This window comes from Panulirus ornatus, chromosome 3 (assembly GCF_036320965.1).
Source record: "Panulirus ornatus isolate Po-2019 chromosome 3, ASM3632096v1, whole genome shotgun sequence".
Taxonomy (NCBI): Eukaryota; Metazoa; Arthropoda; class Malacostraca; order Decapoda; family Palinuridae; genus Panulirus; species Panulirus ornatus.
Genome location: NC_092226.1, coordinates 73,651,450 through 73,675,401, shown reverse-complemented (window position 1 = coordinate 73,675,401; position 23,952 = coordinate 73,651,450). Strand labels below are relative to the sequence as shown.

The 23,952-nt window shown below is 36.9% G+C and overlaps 2 protein-coding genes across 4 annotated transcripts in view; one reads left to right on the top strand and one right to left on the bottom strand.

Moving 5' to 3' along the window:
• Rrp4 (exosome complex component Rrp4) overlaps positions 1-1,785 on the top strand; it is a 5,960-nt gene extending 4,175 nt beyond the window's left edge. The window contains exons 6-7 of the mRNA XM_071689818.1: positions 1,141-1,272; positions 1,575-1,785. Coding sequence (XP_071545919.1) covers positions 1,141-1,272; positions 1,575-1,646 — 204 coding nt within the window. The 3' untranslated portion in view covers positions 1,647-1,785. The remainder of the gene's footprint in view (positions 1-1,140; positions 1,273-1,574) is intronic.
• On the bottom strand, positions 908-23,952 carry Dus2 (Dihydrouridine synthase 2). 3 transcript variants are annotated; one of them, XM_071689790.1, is made up of 11 exons: positions 23,793-23,952; positions 22,784-22,816; positions 22,468-22,638; positions 21,363-21,501; positions 19,531-19,630; positions 17,300-17,532; positions 15,320-15,464; positions 12,451-12,593; positions 11,317-11,545; positions 9,398-9,510; positions 908-6,414 (listed from the first exon to the last, which is right to left on the bottom strand). In XM_071689790.1, exons 2-11 carry the CDS (start codon positions 22,800-22,802, stop codon positions 6,075-6,077), a joined length of 1,632 nt encoding a protein of 543 aa, XP_071545891.1. In that variant the 5' UTR covers positions 22,803-22,816; positions 23,793-23,952; the 3' UTR covers positions 908-6,074. The 3 variants fall into 3 exon arrangements, with proteins under 3 accessions (XP_071545891.1, XP_071545899.1, XP_071545907.1); XM_071689798.1 differs by having other exon boundaries at positions 23,892-23,914; XM_071689806.1 differs by lacking the exon at positions 22,784-22,816 and having other exon boundaries at positions 23,925-23,928.

Here is a 23,952-nt window from a genome sequence, read left to right as displayed (position 1 = left end):
CTTTTGTCATCAAGGTCCCTTGGTATGTAGCTCCACAAACTTTAAGAGTATCATGAGTACTTTCCACCTGCTGGTCCTTGCTGAGTGAGGCAGATGTGAATACAAAAGTAAATATACACATTTACAGAAATGCCAAAAATGAGAATACCTTTTACAAGAAAGACAACCCAAAAAGAGAAGGAAAGAGTGAACATATAAAGGAGAAAAATGAAATTAGATGGGAATCACGTGAGTGAACATGTGAAGGAGAAAAATGAAAATAGTGGGAATCACATTGTATATTTCACTGGGCTTGCTCTTGTAAGATTTATATCACTTCAGTGTTCCCACTTGATGAAATGATTGTATATCTCTGTATAATTTCTTTCTTCTCCATTTTTCACTTTCATACATTTATGAAGTATCCCTTCCCTTCGTACATCTATATTTTTCTTGCAGTGAGTGCTATGCACTAGTCTTGCCTTTTGGCAGAATGTTAAGAGGAATAGATAGAAGTCATATGTAGGAACATTAGGTAGAAGTAGTAGATAAAAATATTAGGTGGGAGCATTAGGTAAAATTAACAGGTTGGAAAATTAGGTTGCACTAGCTGGTAGGAACATTAGGTAGGGACCTCTGAAAGTGCTGCATTAGAGTTGCCCTCTGCCAGTAGCCTGTTAATGGTGAGGCACTAAAAGCTAAAAAGCAGCACTAGAGTTCACCAGTTATGGAGACTATTTTGCTGTGACTACCCCCTGAGGGAATTCGTGAGGGGGAACAGGCATCAGAGATAGATAATTAAAACATTATTATTATTATTATTTTGCTTTGTCGCTGTCTCCCACTTTAGTGACAAAGCAAAATAATAATAATAATAATAATTAAAACTTATATAAACTTTTATACCAGGAAAATAAAACTCCACTGGTTGACATATTTATCTTCTCTGTTGTCTCACCTCTGGCACAATTTGTAAATTGAAAACTTAGCCACAAACCTTACAATGTATTACACAACAATTCCTTAGGTGGTATTGGTTACTGTACTAAAGTATATAAATTGCATAGGTCTCTACTCAGAATTAGTGAATCTCCTACTACTCTCTGATGAACTATTTAATTACTATGTCCACTTTGTATTTTTGAAATATTTTTGCTCTAGGTGCCAGTAGACATTCGCAAGACAATTGGACGTTTACGTAACTGTATTAAACTTCTAGCACACCATTCCATCATGATTTCCCCAACGAGTGTGATGACTGCCTTTGACCTATCCACTGAGCAAGAATTTGAGGTAAGCAGCTTATAGGTTTTATTCTAATCAAGAGTGGTGGTTAGCATAACTGTAAGAGAAGATCAGGAATACAGAATGCCAAATTTTTGTAAGAGATAAGGTGAAAAGAATATATCCATTTTTGATGAGGTACAGAGCTGAACTGATTATTCTACTTGTTAGTTGACAGATGAGAACATAAATTGTACAACAATAAAGTTGTATTATCACTCACTTTTATTGCCTTACCTTATCCAGAAGAAGGCAAGCTAGATGTTAATAAAGAGAGGAATGTAATATATTATTTTTTACTATCTTTTCAGATTAAAGACTTGTTAAAACCTGATGTAATGCAGGATGTGGCCATGGCAACAGTGCAGTTGATGAATGAGTGAAATCTCACAGAAAAGGAAATAATATTTTTATATTCTTCAATGATTCAAAGGCTTTCAGTGATCCCAACAGTATTCTTGTGCATATTGATCAGTTACAGCATTTAAAGATCATGTTAGCCAAAATAAATTACACTGACTATAGCCACGTTTTAATGTTTCAACCTATAGTCATACTTGCCTTCACCTGATACACGTCTCATGGTAATTCCACAAATCTTCTCCCGTTGACTTTATCACCTGCAATAGCTAAATCTTTTAAAATTATAAGTATACAATATACCTATTTTCTCAATCAACAAACTTCCTTTCCTTATTTAGCCATGTGGCAACATGATTCAGTCTTCTTAGAGGTTTTAGGTTCACCAAATTTCAAAATGTTTTCTTCTAAGAACCTTGTTTATTTTCCCTGTTTATATATACCACCCTTTTTAACATTTTTGTAAAAGACTTCACTTTCTGCAGTCTTTTATGACAGATTCAGCTTTTTCCTCCCACTTTTATTCCTTTCCACCAACTTTATCAAGGCTTCATTCCACCATACCTCTCTTTCCAGAACCTGTATACGCTGTATCACACACCTCCCCAACAGCTTCCAATTATGCAGTCTTAAACTGCCTCCACATAATCTTGACATAATTTTTTGCTGTTTCAAATGTTCTCAGCCTTCCAACTAACTTTTGCTGGAAGGTGAGCTTCATCAGTGACTTTTCTACTCTCATCCTTCTTACATTTTCATCTATATATCTAGTCCTATCCCATGTACAACAGAGGGCTATCTTATATATTACCAACATATGAAGTGACAAATCCCCTTCCAACCCTCTCCTAGGCTGAACATAAGCACGCAACCTGTTGTATTCCTTCTTACCAAAAACATATAAATCATACTCGTGTGTACTGTGTCAGTATAATGCAATTTATGAACATCTCTATGATTTATATTATTCATAATCATCCCAGGAATAAAGGGGACAAAAGTTGTAGGAGCGCTGAAGAATGTGTGAAAAGACAGTGCAAAAATGGATGTCTGAAGGTAGGATAGTCCTAAAGATGTATGGATGCAAGTCATGGACTATAGATGAGGATGTGTGGAGGAGGAGGGTGGGTGTGTTGGAAATTAAATGTCTAAAAATGTTTGAGGTGGTCTGATTTAGTAAAAAAAAAAAAAGTTTGTGAGACAGGAGTGGCAATAAGAAGTGTGTGGTTGCGAGAGCTGAACAGAGTGTGCTAAAATGGTTTGAACATATGGGTAGAATTAGTTAAGAGAGGATGACAAAGATAATATGTGCGTGTGAGGAAACAACAAAGAGAAGGGGGAACAACGGAGTGAACATTTTTTTTGAATGCTTGGGACCTGAACATACAGAAGGGAGAAAGGTGTGCATTGGATAGAGTAAACTGGAGTAATTGTGGCACAAAAGGGGTCAATAGGTTGTCAAAGGACTAACCTAGGGTATATATATGAAGATCTATGGGGTCTGGGTGTAGATGAAGGCTATGGTTTCAATGCATTTACACATGACAGCTAAACAAAGGATGGGAATGAATGAGGCCTTTCTTTGCCTGTTCCTGGCACTACCTTGCTAATGCAGGAAATGGTGAACAAATAAATAGAAAAGAACTCCAGGACCAGTTTCTATGAAAGTTCTGTTGTCATCCAAGACTATTCTAAAACCCCCTTCAGCCCAAGGTTGTGCTACTTTCAATTACTGGGAAATGAAGACTTTTCACTAATGGTATAACCCTTAGCAGGTGGAGGCTTGCAGTACCCATTTCTATGGTTAAAGTATATATTTGCCTAAAAACATTATGAGGATCTTTTAATTATTCTTTTAAACTTCAATTATCCCTTTTGCAATCAAAGTATAATAAGATGTATGAAAATAACTTTCATATATTTCCATAGTAATAACTAAAAACATCTAAGATAAGAAACAGCTACTTTGTCCAGACATATATCAACAACTAGGTAGGGGCATCACTTGGAGAGACTGATTGGCTACTGTCACTTTTTATATACAACATGCCTTACGTTGGGTGATGTAATCTTAACACTTTTCTGGGTTTTTTTTAATTCTCCAAAAGAAGGAACAGAGAAGGGGGCCAGGTGAGGATATTCCCTCAAAGGCCCAGTCCTCTGTTCTTAACGCTACCTCGCTATTGCGGGAAATGGCGAATAGTATGAATAAAAAAATAAATATGAATATATATATATGTATATATATATATGTATATTTTTTTTTTTTTTTTTTTTATACTTTGTCGCTGTCTCCCGCGTTTGCGAGGTAGCGCAAGGAAACAGACGAAAGAAGTGGCCCAACCCCCCCCCCCCCCCATACACATGTACATACACACGTCCACACACGCAAATATACATACCTACACAGCTTTCCATGGTTTACCCCAGACGCTTCACATGCCTTGCTTCAATCCACTGACAGCACGTCAACCCCTGTATACCACATGACTCCAATTCACTCTATTTCTTGCCCTCCTTTCACCCTCCTGCATGTTCAGGCCCCGATCACACAAAATCTTTTTCACTCCATCTTTCCACCTCCAATTTGGTCTCCCTCTTCTCCTCGTTCCCTCCACCTCCGACACATATATCCTCTTGGTCAATCTCTCCTCACTCATTCTCTCCATGTGCCCAAACCATTTCAAAACACCCTCTTCTGCTCTCTCAACCACGCTCTTTTTATTTCCACACATCTCTCTTACCCTTACGTTACTTACTCGATCAAACCACCTCACACCACACATTGTCCTCAAACATCTCATTTCCAGCACATCCATCCTCCTGCGCACATCTCTATCCATAGCCCACGCCTCGCAACCATACAACATTGTTGGAACCACTATTCCCTCAAACATACCCATTTTTGCTTTCCAAGATAATGTTCTCGACTTCCACACATTTTTCAAGGCTCCCAAAATTTTCGCCCCCTCCCCCACCCTATGATCCACTTCCGCTTCCATGGTTCCATCCGCTGACAGATCCACTCCCAGATATCTAAAACACTTCACTTCCTCCAGTTTTTCTCCATTCAAACTCACCTCCCAATTGACTTGACCCTCACCCCTACTGTACCTAATATATATATATATATATGTATATATATATATATATATATATATATATATATATATATATATATATATATATATATATATATATATATATATTTTATTATTGTATTATACTTTGTCACTGTCTCCAATGTTAGCAAGGTAGTGCAAGGAAACAGAATGAAAAATGGCCCAACCCACCCACATACACATGTATATATTTATAAATTTATTTATTTCATTTTATTTTATTTTGCTTTTTTGCTGTCTCCCGCATTAGTGAGGTAGTGCAAGGAAACAGACGAAAGAATAGCCCAACCCACCCACATACACATGTATATACATACACATCCACACACGCAAATATACATACCTATACATCTCAACATATACATATATATATACACACACAGACATATACATATATACACATGTACATAATTCATACTGTCTGCCTTTATTCATTCCCATCGCCACCCTGCCACACATGAAATAAAAAAAAACCCTCCCCCCTCAAGTGTGCAAGGTAGCACTAGGAAAAGAAAACAAAGGCCACATTTGTTCACACTCAGTCTCTAGCTGTCATGTAATAATGCACTGAAACCACAGCTCCCTTTCCACATCCAGGCCCCACACAACTTTCCATGGTTTAACCAAGACGCTTCACATGCCCTGGTTCAATCCACTGACAGCACGTCGACCCCGATATACCACATCGTTCCAATTCATTCTATTCCTTGCACACCTTTCACCCTCCTGCATGTTCAGGCCCCAATCACTCAAAATCTTTTTCACTCCACTTTGGTCTCCCACTTCTTGTTCCCTCCACCTCTGACACATATATCCTCTTGGTCAATCTCTCCATGTGACCAAACCATTTCAAAACATCCTCTTCTGCTCTCTCAACCACACTCTTTTTATTACCACACATCTCTCTTACCCTATTATTACTTACTCGATCAAACCACCTCACACCACATATTGTCTTCAAACATCTCATTTCCAGCACATCCATCCTCCTCCGCACATATATATTATCCCTGGGATAGGGGAGAAAGAATACTTCCCACGTATTCTCTGCGTGTTGGGGGGGGGGGGGGGGGGGGGGGGGGGGGGGGCTGATGCAAATCCTCCCCTCTTGGTTTTTTTTTTTCCAAAAGAAGGAGCAGAGAAGGGGGCCAGGTGAGGATATTCCCTTAAAGGCCCAGTCCTCTGTTCTTAACGCTACCTCGCTATCGCTGGAAATGGCGAATGGGACGAAAGAAAAGAAATATATATATATACATAAGATATTCCCTGAATAATGTCAACCATATAAAATTTCTTTACTTAATACTAATAAATCAATTCAAACTTTCATCAAGATAATCCACTGACAATACCATTTCCTATTGCTTTTGAAGAATCATTACCCTTTTCAATTTCTTTATGCTTTACTCCATGTGTTCGCTGAAAGATGCTGGATTCTAATTTTCTCTTCTTGCTGTGTTTAACCTTCTCACAATTAGGTTCAGGATCTTCATTTTCTAAACTCTCTCTCTTGGAAGACTGTTCACTTTCATTATTAATCTTATTTATTACTTGTAGGTATTTTCTTGCACCATCAGCAGGTACAAAGCCATAAGTTTTATCAACAACTCCCAAAGCATGAAGACAAACAGCTGCTGCTCCTTGCTCTGAGTATCGTTTGCTTTTTTCCCTGCAAGATAAGTTCATCTATTATGTTACTTACAAACCTAAATAATTCTTAGTCCTTAACTTTGATTCTGTGATTCTGCTCTTCTGAGAAGCTATAATTAATTGTATTGTACTGCACTTTGATATTCAACATTTAAAACATGCAGAATATTCAACAAGTAGTTATGACCTTATCTGCAAATATTATTGTATTAAAATTAGGTAGCAGTCGGTAGACACCTACCAACTTGGGAGGTGTTTTGCCAGTACTACCTGCCTGGGTACTGGGAGGATTAGTGACAGCTGCATTGTGTGCCAGCACTTCAGTAGTTGCCAAGTTGCACTTCCTTGATCTAGGTAGCTGTCTTTTTTTCTTTCTGCCTCATCCACATGTGGATTACTGGCATTCTGTCCACAAACATACTGTCTCTCCTCGTCACACATAACACATCCATACTTAACTCACACCACTCATTTTTCGTAACTCTCAATTTTTCTAAGGAGCAATATGTGCTAGCCCTGCCTTTTGGCAAATGGTTAGGAGCATTAAATAGAAACTTAAACAAGAGCACTAAGTGGACACATTTGGTAGAAGTAGTAGATAGGAGCATTAGCTTGGAGCATTAGGTAAAGGTAACAGGTTGGAACATTATGCAGGAATATCAAGTAGATACATTAGGTAGAAGTAGTTGGTAGGAACATACGGAAGAGCCTCTGAAAACACTGTGTTAGAGTTGCCCTCTGCCAGTGGCCTGAAAAGGGTGAGGTACTAAGGTTAAGAGGCACTAGAGTTCAATAGTTATGGACTCTTTTGCTATGGCCAACCCCTTGAGGGAGCTCCCAAAGGGAACAGGTGTCAGATGGAAGGATGGAGTGAAAAAGGTTTTGAGCAATCGGGGCCTGAAAATGCAGGAGGGTGAAAGGTGTGCACGGAATAGAGTGAATTGGAATGATGTGGTATACTGGGGTTGATATCTTGTCAATGGACTAAACGAAACATCTGGGGTAAACCATGGAAAGGTCTGTGGGGCCTGGATGTGAATAGGGAGTTGTGGTTTCGGTGCATTACACATGATAGCTACTGACTGATTGTAAACAAATGTGGCCTTATATATTCTTAATGCTAAGTCGACCCTGGTATACCACATTGTTCCAATGCACTCTATTCCTTGCACACCTCTCATCCTCCTGCATGTTCAGGCCCAGATTGCTCAAAATCTTTTTCACTCCATCCTTCCATCTCCAATCTGGTCTCCCACTTCTTGTTCCCTCCACGTCTGACATATATATTCTCCATGTCAATCTTTCCTCACTCATTCTCTCCATAAGTCCAAACCATTTCAACACACCCTCTTCTGCTCTCTCAACCATACTCTTTTTATTTCCTCACATCTCTCTTACCCTTACATTACTTTCTCGATCAAACCACCTCACACCACATATTGTCCTCAAACATTTCATTTCCAACACATCCACCCTCCTCTGTACAACCCTAACAATAGCCCATGCCTTGCAACCATATAACATTGTTGGAACTACCAGTCCTTCAAATATACCCATTTTTGCTCTCCAAGATAATATTCTCTCCTTCCTCACATTTTTCATTGCTACCAGAACCTTTGCCCCCTCCCCCACCCTGTGACTAACTTCTGCCTCCATGGTTCCATCTGCTGCAAAGTCCACTCCCAGATATCTTAAACACTTCACTTCCTCCAATTTTTCTCCAATCAAACTTACCTCCCAGTTAACCCTACTGAACCTAATAATCTTGCTCTTACTCACATTTACTCTCAACTTTCTCCTTTCCCACACTTTTCCAAACTCAGTCACCAACTCCTGCAGTCTGAATCAGCCACTAGAGCTGTATCATCAGCAAACAACAACTGAGTCATTTCCCAGGCCCTCTCAACCATAAAAGACTGCATACTCACCCCTCTCTCCAAAACTCTTGCATTTACCTCCCTAACCACCCCATCCATAAACAAATTAAACAACCATGGGGATATCACACACCCCTGCTACAGACTGACATTCACTGCGAACTAATCACTCTCCTCTCTTCCTACTTGTACACGTGCTTTACATCCTTGGTAAAAGCAAACAATAACTGAGTCACTTCCCAGGCCCTCTCATCCATAAAAGACTGCATACTCACCCCTCTCCCCAAAGCTCTTGCATTTACCTCCCTAACCACCCCATCCATAAACAAATTAAACAACCATGGGGATATCACACACCCCTGCTGCAGACTGACATTCATTGGGAACTAATCACTCTCCTCTCTTCCTACTCGTACACATGCTTTACATCCTAGGTAAAAACTTTTCACTGCTTCCTGCAACTTACCTTACACCATATACTCTTAAAACCTTCCACAAAATATCTCTATCAACCTTATCATATTCTTTCTTCAGGTCCATATATGCTACATACAAATCCATCTGTTTTTCTAATTATTTCCCACATACATTCTCCAAAGCAAACAATTGATCCACACATCCTCTACCACTTCTGAAACCAAACTGCTTTTCCCCAATATGATGCTTTGTACCCTCAATACCCTCCCTAGAATTTCCCAGGAATACTCACCAAACTTATGCCTCTGTAGTTTGAACGCTCGCCTTTATCCCCTTTGCCTTTGTACAATGGCACTATGCATACATTCTGCCAATCCTCAGGCACTTCACCTTGGTCCATACATACACTGAATATCCTTACCAACCAATCCACAACACAGTCACCCCCTTTTTTAATTAATTCCACATGCAAAACATTCCATGAAAGAGGGAATCATTTAATATTTATCAACTAAGAGCCAAGAGAAGTGGTTGAAAATATAAAGCTTTACTGCACGTGAAATGAAATTATCAGAACTCATGATAATAGTTTACATATCTGGAAAAAATCATTGAAGCTGATATTTATTTATTATAAAAGTAAACTGCAGAGAAATCATTGATGAAAATGTTTTCATATGAACCACAACTTTAATCACATATACTAACCTAAGTGTTGAAGCATATTTTATGCCATCCACAACTACTGAAGCTGAGAAGAACTTGTCCAGAACAACATGACTATAGTGAGGACCTGACACTTGGTTGCGGAATATGTATGTCTGAAAAGTAGATAATTTTTCTTATACTCTGAGTTAAATGTTATTGATAAAACAATTAATGATTTTGCTATAGTTTGCCAACAGATTTATATTAAGGTTTCAGAATCTGAGTTGAGTATAATTAGCATGGAACTTATGGGAATAAGGATTATTACATTAGATGCAATGAAGGCAACTTGTATATACAAGTGGCTTGCTGGAGACTATAGTCTTATTAGAGAAATTAATTCAATGTAAGGTTCAAGAGTGAGAGGTGCTTTAGTAAGTGTCAAAGTTTACATTTTACTTTAACAAACTGGACATAGGACAAAATGGACAAATGAGAGATGGAGAGAGAGTTCTCAATTAGTTTCAGAGATAATGCATTCTGAAGTCTTACTATGCACACCAGAGAGTCAAAACTTCCTAAAGTGTATACAGTACAGTACACAATTTCCCTGTAACGTTCTCTATTACATGTCTAAGTAAAATCTGATCTACAGACCCACTTTCCTACCTAAACCAACATTATTCTTCACGAAAGGAATTCACTAATCCTTTTAACGTGATCAGTCACTATCCCACTGCATATCCTGCTAACTATGTTATGGACATTTATTCCCCGTAATTTTTGCCTTAACTCATATCAATTCTTGCAAGAATGAGCATTAATATGAACTAATATAAAGTAATGAGAAGCAGCTAGAGCATGAGACAGAATGGTTTAAGTATGAGTGTAAATGGGGAGGGCCTGGAGGAAATGGAGTGCTATAAGTACCTGAGAGTGGAAATTGCTGCAGATGGAACCTAAGTAAGTCAGTGGAAGAGGGATGCTAAAGTTCTTGGAATTTTAAGGAATGTACAGGAGATGTCAGTGTCTAAAATGGCAAAGATGGGTATATCTGCAAGTACAAAAGTCCTAAACATGTTGAATGGATGCAAGTCTTGGGCCTTGAATACAAAGGAAAGGAAGGGGAGGGTGGATGTGATGGAAATGAAATGCCTGAGGACAGCATATGGCACGAAGTGAGTTGATTTTGCGAAAATAATGGTCAGAAAAGTGTGGTAGTAAGAAAGTCTAACTAAGAGTTGAACAGGGAGTGCTAAAATGTTCAGGCACATGAAAAGGACAAGTGAAAAGAGATTGACAGAGGATCTATGTGGAACAAGAGGTAGCAAAATGGAGGGGAAAAGTAAAAAGGATATGGAGTGATTGATTTGAGAAGGCTTTTGGGCACTGGGACCTCAAATGGATGATAGATGTGCATCAGATAAAAATAACTGGAGTGACACTGCCCTCTACAAATGTAACACATATCATTAGTTCTAATGACTATTCAAAAGGTGATTTCCAAGAATTTTAAATAATTGTTGGAAAATATTCAAGGGAACTTAAAGACTATATATAGAAGAACAAATGTTAATATTTCTTCTTGCTAAGCATATTGCACAATTACATTGCATAACTGCTAAAAAGAAGCAAATACATGCTTATCATAAACATAAGATGCATGCATTACCTTCAGTTAAAAGAAGATAAAATAGTGGGATCACACAAAAAGTATAGTTGTTGGATCTTGTGAAAGGCACATTTTAGCAGTCTCACAACGCACTTGTAACACAAATACTGGTGACTGTACACCATCTAGATTCACAGAATCTGAGTAAATCCTATCAACATTTACCAACCTTTTTAATCCTTCAACAGAATTCATTTTGTAAAGTAAATCCATGCTTTGCAATGCAAAGCGTATATCTTTTAGTCAAATTAGGCAGAAAATCTACTACACTCAAAGAAAATGAAAAGGAAGAGCAACTAATATTTACATTCAAAAGCATTTTGGGAAGATCTGCATTATTGAAATTTCCACGTATAAATTGTATAGGCATCTCAACGATTTTCTGGCCATTTTCTTCTCGCTTCAAGGTCTTTACGTGGTCAGCACTTGGTGGCATTGCTGTTTTCCCATTCTTTTCCTCAAATTTCAGACATCCACGAGCTTCATTCTGCTTTTCTAACTGTGTCCTGAAGTACTCATCCAAACCCCAAATAGTACTGAAAGTAAAAGAATTAGATACAATAAACAACTTTTGAGGATATATTATGCTATACACTCTAAAATTATAACAATCATATGCCTGTAAGCTCTCTCAAAATGTGTTTTCTTAAATAAGCACAAGTGCTGCTTTGCAATATCTGTTCCCTGCATGTATGTATACCCAAATGGCCTCCAGTTAGTCATTCTAAACATAAATAATCATCTCATGAGCCTAAATACCTTAAGTTACCTTAAAGTTATTCCAAACAAACAAAGAAATCTAAATGGCCACACTGACAAGATAGTTGGATGGAAGGATGAACAAACATACTGACAAATATATGATGCTGTGGCTAGTTGAGTATCATGTGGTCAAATTAAGGGCAGGGAAACATAGAAGGCAAAATCTCATTTAATATGTATGGCATGTGAGCCAAGTTTAGAGATAAGCCTGTAATGTAGATAAGCTGAAAAGCTTTACACTTGATTCTTATAAGTATTTACTGTACTGCTAACACCTCCCCAGATGTGAGAGTAGTACACTCTGCCCAAGTATGATGGGAATAACTTTTCAGATGGGATAAAAGTCTTCAACATCTGAAAAGGACTTCAAGTTACTTACAAGCAGTCCCAAGTATTTGAGTAATGTGGGGTTTCCAAGACATGAAAAATTTTAGATACTAAATCTGCTTCCTGTGTGGAGTAGGTGGAATGGTTAGACATCACTTATCTTTGGAATGAGATGTATCAGTGCATGGTTCCAAGGTAATGTAGAAGAGGAAGAATATACAGCTAAAGGAATATATTACCCCTGTATTTCAGTTAAAACTTAAGACTTTTCAATTTACTTTGGACAGATCTCTGATTTCTCCATTTAATGAGTAACAATTAATCATAAAAAAAGATCTGCAAATAAGCTTACCTTATTTCCTGTAGAGTCTGTGTTTCTAAGAACGCCTTGCCTCTGGGAGTATCCTGAAGGTCTCGAAGCATGTTCTGAACTGCGTACTTAGTGTATGTGAAAGGATTATCATAAGCTATACTGTACTTCAAGTATGCCTCTGTCTGAAAAAGATTTATAGTGCTAGTCTAATAATGCTACTCTAATGAAATTCAATATAAAAGAAATAACTAAATATAAAACATTACAAAATTTATTCATAATGGTACAAAAGAATGTGACAAGTAAAACTGAATAATGAGGACTTTGTGTCAGAAGTGGAAGTAACATTTACCTTCGACAAGATTTTGCTAAAGGCATGACTAATGAGTAGTGCTTACTACACATCTTTCTAGATAATATTCTTTCTCTTTGTTGCTATGCTCACTGCATGAGTAATAACAATTCTGGTTTCATGTGGAATAACTTCAATCATGCATCATGCAATCTTTTAAATGTCATAGTTGTTCCATTCATGTTTATCAATTCTCCTGGTTGAATGGATGGGATGTAATATACCATCCTTAATGCATAAAATATTTTGCAGCACAAGTACCTCCAGTATTTACAGCTTATTAATATGAAGGAAATTCTCTCCTTGCCAAATAGTTATAATTCTTTCCATTGCCCAATTACTAGACTATTTGTTGTCCTCCAAGAGGATAGGTTGGTATGTAATAGGAAATTAAAGAAACTGTCCTTGTAGAATATTTACAAGTTTAATAATTTACTTACTTCATTTTCTTTCTTTACTTCAGTCTTCAAGTTTCTACGACATGGTGATAACTTGAAGCTGAGGGCGCCAGAACAGGAACCCAGGTGTTCTCTGGCTCATGTAAACCCCCTCTCTATGTCTTAGGTACTCGTCAAGGTGACCTTTGAAGATTTATACAATCAGCTAATACTACTGCATGGAAAAGGTCCCTCCAGTAGTCAATAGATGTTTATGAAAAAACAGTATTTCCTAACATCCTTTGATGCATGATGTTTGAACAATTTGTGTGTGTGTCCTCTTGAAATAGTTTCTATCCTAGAAGAAAATTTCTGGGTCAACTCTTACATGACCCTCTAGAATTTTAACTGCTTCTACAAGGTCAGCTAAAAGATGATTAGTCTCCAGTGTTGTCACATTCAGCCTTTTGAGCCTCTGATATTACTCCATGGTTCTGAAATCATGTATCATTTTACTTCTCCTCTGCACCCTCTCAATGTCATCAACATCTTTTTGAAGGTGTGGCCTGCAAGCTTGTATACAATAGTCTAAGTGAGATCTCACCAAGGACTTATGCAACTGTAGCATGACATCTTTCTCTTTGTAGACAAAGGCCCTTCTGATCATACCCAGGACTTGGTTAGCTCTCTTAGTAGCAGCTGCACCTTGATTCATCAATTTTAAAGACTGATGGATGATCACACCACGATCTTTCTTCTCAGCTAATGAATCTATGAGACTTGTCACTAAGGTAATAATCATAGTGAAATGAAAAGCACAGCCTCTCTACCTAGCATGTGCTGCCAATCTAAAGGGTACGAGTCAAGCAATCAGGAAACATGTATTATAAACATATTCATGCATGAATTCTAAGGTCCTTTTATTTTAGTCTCATGGGAAATGGTCACAGCAGAATTTCCAAAAAGTCTTGAACCATGTAAGAAATGACTGGAAACTAATCATCAACAGCAAAAGAGAAACTGATCCACGATAAGGCTCAGTCAATCATTTAAGCACTAAAGTGGAAAAAAATTCTTTATCCCTCTAATGGGTCTTTTTATAAGCTCCATTTTCACTGTAATCCATTTGGGATATAGCACAGATATTCAAACTCCACACAAACCTTTAAAAATTTCTACATTATATTTCCTTGTTGTCAGTTGTTTCTCTTTCCCTGTACAGTACTGTCCCCTAATTTCACTCTTTTACATCACCATTTTATACCAAACTCTTAAATCGTCTTTAGAGATTCTTTATTTTCCCTGTGAATTAATGAGATCTTCACTAATGACAGCCACATCTCCATGTATAGACTTGTTTAAAAAATTTTGAACACTGCTGCTACTGTGCAACACAAGATCGCATGAAGATTATACATGAAATGTATGTAGACAATTCTTTCTTTCTTTTCTTTCATACTATTCGCCATTTCCCACATTAGCGAGGTAGCGTTAAGAACAGAGGACTGGGCCTTTGAGGAAATATCCTCACCTGGCCCCCTTCTCTGTTCCTTCTTTTGGGAAAAAAAAAAAAAAAAAAAATGAGAGGGGAGGATTTCCAGCCCCCCGCTCCCTTCCCTTTTAGTCGCCTTCTACGACACGCAGGGAATACGTGGGAAGTATTCTTTCTCCCCTATCCCCAGGGATAATAGACAATTCTAAATGTGGAAAAAGCAATAATTTACTGTATCATACTGTTACCTAAGTGCAAAACTGTTTTGCAGATATTTGGTTTAGTTTTTTTGTATTCTAAGTTGAAATTTACACTGACATACTTATCCCTGGGGATAAGGGAGAAAGAATACTTCCCACGTATTCCCTGCGTGTCGTAGAAGGCGACTAAAAGGGAAGGGAGGGGGGGCTAGAAATCCTCCCCTCTCGTTTTTTTTTAATTTTCCAAAAGAAGGAACAGAGAAGAGGGCCAGGTGAGGATATTCCCTCAAAGGCCCAGTCCTCTGTTCTTAACGCTACCTCGCTATCGCGGGAAATGGCGAATAGTATGAAAAAAGAAAAAAAAATACTTAAGAATATTTTGCAAATGCCATCCAACATCCAGTGAAATTATAAAATGAATATGGCCAACACTCTTTTGAAAAATAAAATTAATGTCATACAGACTTTTGAAGGAGGCAAAACTAACCACAGTATCAAGAGGGAGTACACCTTCAGGTCTTACGATTGAACAATTCCACATGGCAGCTCGTGCAATCATCACACTTGATGCTCCAGTCTCTTGTCGAAACTTCTCAATGTCTTCATAGCACATTATTTCCTTTGAACCACCACTGCAAACAAAAATGTATTCTCATTCTAAATGTCCTGTTAGAATATCTTTTTAACAATTAAAAAAATCAAAGACAAATGAAATCACAGAAATTAACATTCTTGTATTATTCAAGAGGTTTTAAATATTTACAGCAACTGAATGGAAGCAAAGTTGAGTGCATGCTTTGTTTTAATAGTTTACTTGCTGGGGTTTAAAAATTGGTCTCAATTTGTGAGACTGGTTTCTACATTCAGGAAGGAAGTCAGACTGATTCAAGTTAGATCATTTTTTTCCAGATTTGTTCCTCTGAAACCACTGGACTGAATTGCACAAGCCTAAAGCAATCCAGTATAGGTCTATCTCCCTACACAATCTATTCTATGCAGGCCAACACATCACAAATCTAAATTACAAACACAAAAACCAATAAAACAGGGTTTTCCACATTAATGGATGAGGATGAGTCATAATTGGATAAATCAAACATGTTCCTATGACAACAGAATAATCTATGCCCTCATATATTTTCAACAGCTTATAACAGTGAAAGTTCCTCTCAAATATATACATTAACAGTATCAAGCAACTGTAATGTAGACAAGTACTTACATCTGGTCAGATATAATGGTCACAAAAACTGTGGCAATTTCCATTATGTTCTACCATGACTGATTAATAATCCACTATCTCCCCATCTCACTCTGTTCTCATGTAATGCCCCATTCCCTGGTCCCAGGGAAAAAAAGGACAATGGTGAAAGAAGACATAAATTGTGGCCCACATTGATGTTGTCAATACAGACTTTAAACAAAAGACAATGTTCACAAATACACACAGGAGTCATCTTCTAAGCTACTTAGCCCTCATTGTGAATGATATATGACAAAATATTAAATTAAAAACTATGAAAGATAAAATCTGAAAATCTGAAATGAAAGTGTGAAACATAACTTCATGAAGTTATATGAGAAGATGAGAGAATCCAAAAATAGTGAAAAAAAGGTGACAAGGAAAAAGATACAACATGATGTAATGAAAGTTCAAAAATGTTACTTAATCAGCTGAAGCTTACTTACTGGACTCAGTGATCAGAAAGCTCAGCAACCTAACCAGGCCTTTGATGTCATGCTGAGTAGGTGCGGTGATACCTAACTACAGACTCTATTCCTTCATAAAATTTTGTTAATATACAATCCATTTACTTTAAAATAAAAAGGGACCCTTTTGCTTCATCAAACAAAAATCAACAGCCCAGACCTCTATCATCTCTGCGGTCATCAAACCTGGTTGTAAAATCAATTTTTCTTTCTCCAAGAACAACATAATTTCAAAAATGCAGCATGGGTCCAGCATTGACCATTCTGCTGTAGACCTTTCTACACTCACCAACTGTGACTGTTTTTTGAAAATATCAGCAAAAATTTTCTTAATATCTTTGAATACTCCAGAGAGAGAGCTCTTCTAAAATTTCTTCACATGCCATTTAAAGTTCCTTTATCCCCTGGGCAACCTCAATTCTATCTAAGTATTTCATCTAAGCAGAGGCTGACATCTGATATACTGCCTATTTTCTTATCAATGATAGAATCTCCCTAGGCATTTCTCGCCCACATCCTCTTCCTTCACATACAAATTATCTTCTCTCAGTTAACCACAAACAATATAAATTTACATGTAGATAAAAATTACTTTTCAGACATTGTATTTTCTTTGTTTCTGTATAAACTACTTTTATGTCATTTCTCCCATTTCTTGCCTATTAGAAAAAAGCCATACATAAGGATAAAATAAAACTTTACTCTTATGACAATAAAACCAAAATAAATCATATTCAGAAAAAACTATACAACTCACTTTGCAATAACTGGGATGGTAAGAACACTAGATATAGCTCTAATCATGTCATTATGGTTGGGATGGTTAGGTCTTTCCTCCTTGGTGCGACCATGAATAGCAATGGCTGCAACTCCGCATTTCTCTACCATCTTACAAAATTCTATCGTATCTTCTAAAGAATTTAGAAGTCGGATCTTGCATGTCACTGGGATGCTAAGGCCTTGAACTAGAGTGTTCAGTATTGACTTAACCTGAAAAATAATGCATATTCATAAATATGTAGTTGATTCGTTACATAAACATCCAGCAAGAAATAGCACTTTCTTTATAAACTTTTGGGAACCATAATGTTAGTCTCTCAATAGGAAGGTACTTCAAGATATATCTAATATTATTGTAAGCCCTCCTAGGATGTAAAACATATATCACCTTAATGAGTCTATTCCACTAATATCATCACAACCAATAACAAAGAGAGCACAAGAGAAATTCAGATATACTTTGACACTCCAAAGTAAGCATGGTAGTCCCAACATTTAACATGGAGAAGAAGAAAAAGAAGGGCATAAAAATAAACAGTTAAGTTTGGAAGGCAACCACTGACCAGGGTGGTATATTACTGGTACTAACTGCCCAGGAATGTGGGGGAGGGTTTGTGACGGCTGTGTTATGAGCCAGCACTTCAGTGGTAAGGTTGCACTCTTCTGACCAAGGTAGCTTTATTTTCTTTCTGCCTCTCCCACAAATGGACTGCTGGCATTCTGTCCACAGAGACATAATCTCTCCTTGTCCCATATAACACTTGACAACACTTAACGCACACAACTTGTTCTTTGTAACTAGATTTTCCTGTGGCCTGTGCTATGCACTGATCCTGCCTTTTGGCAAAATGGAAGGAGCAATTGACGGAAGCAGTAGGAAGGATAATTAAGTAGAGACATTAGGTAGAAATAGTAGGTAGGAACATTTGGCAGGAGCATTAGCTAAAAGTAGCAGGCTGGAACATTAGGTAGAAGTAGTCGGTTGGAACATTAGGTAGCCTCTGGAAACACTGTGCTCGAGTTCCCCTCTATCAATGGCCTGTTAAGGGTGAAGCACCATAAAAGATTAAAAGTGGCATTGGGGTGCACCATTTATGGATACTCTTTTGCTGTGGCCACCCCCTTGAGGAAGCTTCAGGAGGGAACAGGCAACAGGGATAAGGTAGGTAGATAGATAGATAGACAAAGAAAAAAGTAAAAGTAAAAACAAAATCTGATATAGCATGAGCATTATGAAACAGTCTGGCTAAAGTTAGGATTATATCTATTACTCTCCTTAATTTGAGCTTCTGATAACCCAAAAGACCTTTAACAAGAATAACATTACAATAAGCAATCTTAAATGAAAGGATGTGACATTAGCCTTTACTTTCTAAACTATCTTCCTTTGGTTTTTCTCTTTGTTCCCTAATGCACAGCTTCCTCTACAGCCATTCCATTGCAATAATCATTGATGAAGCAACTTCTCCCTATTATCTTATTCAACAATGGTGTTCTTCAGCACTCTCTCCTATTGCACATTCTCTTTCCTATGTAAATAACCTACTTCTCACCCTATTCACCCCTAGGCGGCAATGCTCAAGATTCCACTTTACACACTTCAATTCATTTCCCCTCCCCTCCTCCATCTAATTCTTGTTCTCTTTCTTATACTGAACATGTTTCCTCTCTCAGTTCTGACCTGTGCAACATTTCAGAATTGGAAAGTAGTAATCAACTCATGAGCAAAGACACAGTCTGGAGCCTATGTCTGTTCAAGCAATTACTAAGAAGTACAGTATTAAGGACCACTGTGGAAAGACTCTTGGATTTCAAAAAAGACTTGACAATTTTTTCCCCATGTAATGTACCTGTCACAGCCTAGTCAAGTCCTTATCATGGATGCTTTCAAACTGAAAATGCATGGGTAAAAGACAGCACCTAATGCAGCATAAGGTATATGTAACCCATAAAACTAAGGTTCAAGCCACTAGCATCATTCACACAGTAAGTCAGACATGGTTTGGCATCATTCACAAACATGTGTCAGATATCTAAACTAGCTAAATATTCTTGCCTGTAAAGCCATCAAGTAGGCAGTTGATAATCCAAATTACAACTTATAAAAACCCAATTAAATAAAAATTACAAAATATCAAAGGTAAGTTTTCTTATCACAGAAAATCATATATACAGCTGTGAGTAATGAAAACAAAATAAATAACAGACCTTTTCTGGCTGAGTCAGAAGAGCAGCTCCCATGCCACCCTTGATGCTGAACTCTTTGGGGCATCCCATGTTAACATCCAGGCCAGCTACATGTGGTTCTCTGTTCACAGAATATTTGCAATAATCAGTAATCACATGTACATACATTTACATATAATATTTGCACAGGACCTTTTGCTTTAATAATAGAAGGAAAGAATAATGTAAAATCTATTCCAAACACTACATTATACTCAGACTTCTTAAATTACACCTATCCCCCAACACTGGAACTTTCATTATACATTTCATCCATAACTGTATGAGCTACTTCCACTTTCCCATTTGTTGTGCACCATCTCAAAAGTCCTCATTTTTCACTATTTTCATCCCTTTTAGATATCAATAAGATTTCAGCAAACTGAAACACATGTCAGTCTTGTAAACCTCACTAAAAGTATCATAAGTTAACACTGGCAATAATAATACCTTACAAAATTTCCTTTAACCAATTCCTTAACTTTTCCTGGGATTTAAAACTAGAACAAGCAGAGAATTCTTATATGAACTTTTTCTGATACCTTTTACTTCCCTAAACATGTGATGGGAAATGATAAAAATGGGCACACCAAACGTGATCAGAAACACCACATAATAAGCAAAGGTCTGGTATATATCCATCAGTGGGGCAACAAAGCTATAAGTAGAATATACAAAACAGATGGATTGATAGTAAAACAAAAAGGGCAAGAATTAACAATAACAATGAGGTAATCAAACCATATATTGCAAAGGTTGAAAGGTATCTTCCCCAAGAGAAAGAATTAAGTTTCATATTTCTAAAGAATATTTGATAGAAACAAAAGAGAGAAGACAGAGAAGCAGGTCCTCCTATTGAGTGATAACCTAAAATTTTAGATAATACTTGTGGATAGTCCACTGAAACAGGACATAATAAATAAAGTAATGGTAAGGAAAACTTGCATTTACAATCTTCCAAAATGTTTTAATACAATGGAGCATTAATTTACTGAAGATAATGATGGTACAAACAGGATGGTGTAGAAGGAAGTGAGAACAGCCCTTCTCTGAGATGGAAAAACTTTTATACAGGGGTATTCTGACTAGAGAAAAAGAATTCAGACCACCTAAATTCATACAAGGAAACCACAGGGATAAATACCCTTGAATATATTAAGGAAACTTTTCCTGTTATGTTGCTTTGTATACTTGAGTTAGACAGGCTAATATGCCATCAACCCTGGGTATCAGCTTTATGCTCAACAACATGAATATAAAAACTATCAAATCCCAATATGAAAAAGTGATTCTGTGATGCTTGAATTTGACTAGTTGGTTTGTAAAGAAATATAATGATCCGCAAAGAAACCTCACTACAAAAGGAGACAAACATGTATTAATCATAGAGCTAGAAAAAAATTCTCTATGAGCATTAAGGTGTGAAACAGAATTTCAGCATCATCTATGATGTTTTCTTGGTTTCTTCAGGAAACTGACTAAAATTCTAACTGATATCACTGCTAAATTTTCTTGCTTTCTTTGTGCTCACCTGAGTTAACGTTATGCTATTCTCAGTTACATTATCATTTGTGGTGGCATTCTCATTTCACTGATGTAGCAACACATCATCAGTGTCTTCTTAGTCTCTTATACAATCCTAAATATCAATTTATACTGATCTACCAGCAATGTACCATAATCTTTTCTTCTCACATGATAATATTTTTGGGTTCATTTACATGCTACTGAAAGAGAGGGAGAAAGATAAACAGACGGAGAAATAAACAGACAGGTACACATAAATTCATAAAGCTAAACCCTTGAAATCTTACACCATCTTTCCAACTTTGAGAGCTCTCTCTGCATCACTGGTTCCAACTTGGAATATCACTTTTGTTCGCTCTTTTTCACATGTACGAAAGAACACTGTTCCATCTGACTTGTCAATGAAATCTGTTGTTCCTAATATTTCTGAAACAAAAAAAATCGTTTCAATTCTTACACTGAAAATAAAAAATAATAGACCTTATCATGAATTGTACGTCATTATAGACACCTTATCACTAACAAACAAATCTTTTAATAATACGAATTTTGGACACATTGACAAAAGAATCTTGATAAAATCATTCAAAAAATCTCTAAATCATTGCAATTACTAAATTAAAAGCTTTTAAAATTACAATGATTGGATCATGTAAGTTTTGTCAGAATGCAACCCATTACTCTTTCAAGGGAAAATTATACTGGCAAAGATGTAACATATCTTCTGCTTTCTGACTTGAATACCCTTCTTTTTCACAGATTTCAAGGTAAACAATAAAGATTAAATGTACACAATCAAGAGAACTACTGTAAATACCTTTTTTTTTATCATTAACACTCCATCCCTAACTCCATGGGGTGCATCATAAATCAACAGCCTTACTCAAAGCCACTGCAAGCATGCTGCTTTCATCCAAGGATATATGCCCCTTTATGGTGAACATTCACACAACAGAGGTTCTCAGCCCTCAACCATGCAGAGAAGCCCAGCTCCCTAGATTCCACTTGCTAAACTGCTGGACTTTACCTTTTAAATACATATCACTTCTTACATTTTCATACAGTTCCATTCAACCAAGGAATTAATAGGAAGATACATTATGAAAAATTTTCATGAATCTATGAACATGAGCACTGGTAAATAATAGATTTGAATACACAATGTCAGGTTATATTCAAGATGTAATATGGAATTCCTCAGCAGCTGTTAGTAAGGATAATAAAAGTAAAACCTGGATGTATACAGATTCAAAATGAAGCAAGAAAACTGTCAAGCAAGGCCACGGAATAGATAAGCTGTAACCAGAAGGCACTGAAACCTATATATCTCACGTATAAATTATGATCAAATAAAAGCTATGACTCAGAGTCACAAGCTTTTGTTACACTTACCATTATTCCTTTTGATAGATCGCAGCATCTTAAAGTCAATAGTCTCCTCTGTGTATACTAGGTCTGTGCCATAATCAACTGCTAATAACCTGAATGGCAGGGTACAAACCCTCACCATTGGCGCCACTATAATCTTACCAATGTATTGATTACTCATTCTTGCCAATTCATCTGAAAAAAAAAATCATGTTTAAAAATGTATACATAAAGTGCCTATTTGATATCCAAAAACGTGCGAAATAAGAACCTGCATTTAATTTCAATAACCTGAATGGCAGGGTACAAACCCTCACCATTGGCGCCACTATAATCTTACCAATGTATTGATTACTCATTCTTGCCAATTCATCTGAAAAAAAAAATCATGTTTAAAAATGTATACATAAAGTGCCTATTTGATATCCAAAAACGTGCGAAATAAGAAACTGCATTTAATTTCAAGAACGTAAATATGGAATATTTTTCCAAGCCAGTATATATATTCAATAATCATTCAGTAAAAATCTAATTATTCTCTAATACCAATTTTAACCATTCCCATAGAGAAATAGACAAGTACAGTAAAAATGATTCTTTACTGGTGAAACACTTGTAAAACTAAAAAAAAACAATGAAAAACCTCCTCTAACATCCCCTAGCAACTAGGACATATATACAATGTACCAATGTTTGATATGCTGTAGATGAAGCAGTGGTGATAAAGAGTTAAGCAGTATGTGGGGCTTGGTTGCGGATGGTGGATGGTGCATCATATGTGACAGCTGGAGATTGAATGCATGCAAGTGAGGCCACTATCACTTTGCTCCTGATGATACCTCGCTATGGTGGGCTGGGTGGTGGACCCACAGTCCTTCAATGTGCTATTGCATATCAAAACAAAGTTTGACTGCTTGCAAAAGGTTCTCTTGATTCTCTACATGTGTATTACCTATTTTATAATAACCCCATGCTTTCCCTAATGTTCATAACAATCTTCAGTATTGTTGCTTTAATATCACTCACTGCTCAAAATCATGTTGCACAATCATTATATCACTCTATAAACATTTCATTAATATCACAGGACAAAATCAATATCCAAAACTAATTAGTATGCGAGTTAAACTGATAAATCCCCTTAAAAATACTGATGATTATGCAGTAAGACTCAAATGATGTTACTCTCCCCCTAACTAACCGTTTATGCTGAATATTACTCCAAAAGACCTCGAACATTTTAGAACTGTTCAAATTAAAGGCTATGTTATTCAACTGCTTAGTCAGTAGCAAATGGTATTCCTCTCCATATGCACATCAAGACCAGCAATGTCACCTTCTCCAAATACCTGCTACAGTCACACTGCTAGATTCCTGTTCGTGTCTTTGAAGCTCAGTTCCTTATAAACGTTTTTTTTTTGTTATATCTTTTCTCAGCAATGACTTACTTATTTACACATCTTAGCAAAACATTAACACACCCTGTTCCCGTATTGGTCACCTGGGTAA

Bases quoted from the DNA above. Each gene is read 5' to 3' on its own strand.
- Dus2 (XM_071689790.1), bottom strand. The intron at 17,533-19,530 runs GTCTGTTATTTA...ATTATTTTTCAG, and splicing joins TTCTGACTCAGCCAGAAAAG to GTTAAGTCAATACTGAACAC. The intron at 9,511-11,316 runs GTAAATATTAGT...TCTACTTTTCAG, and splicing joins TTCCCAAAATGCTTTTGAAT to ACATACATATTCCGCAACCA.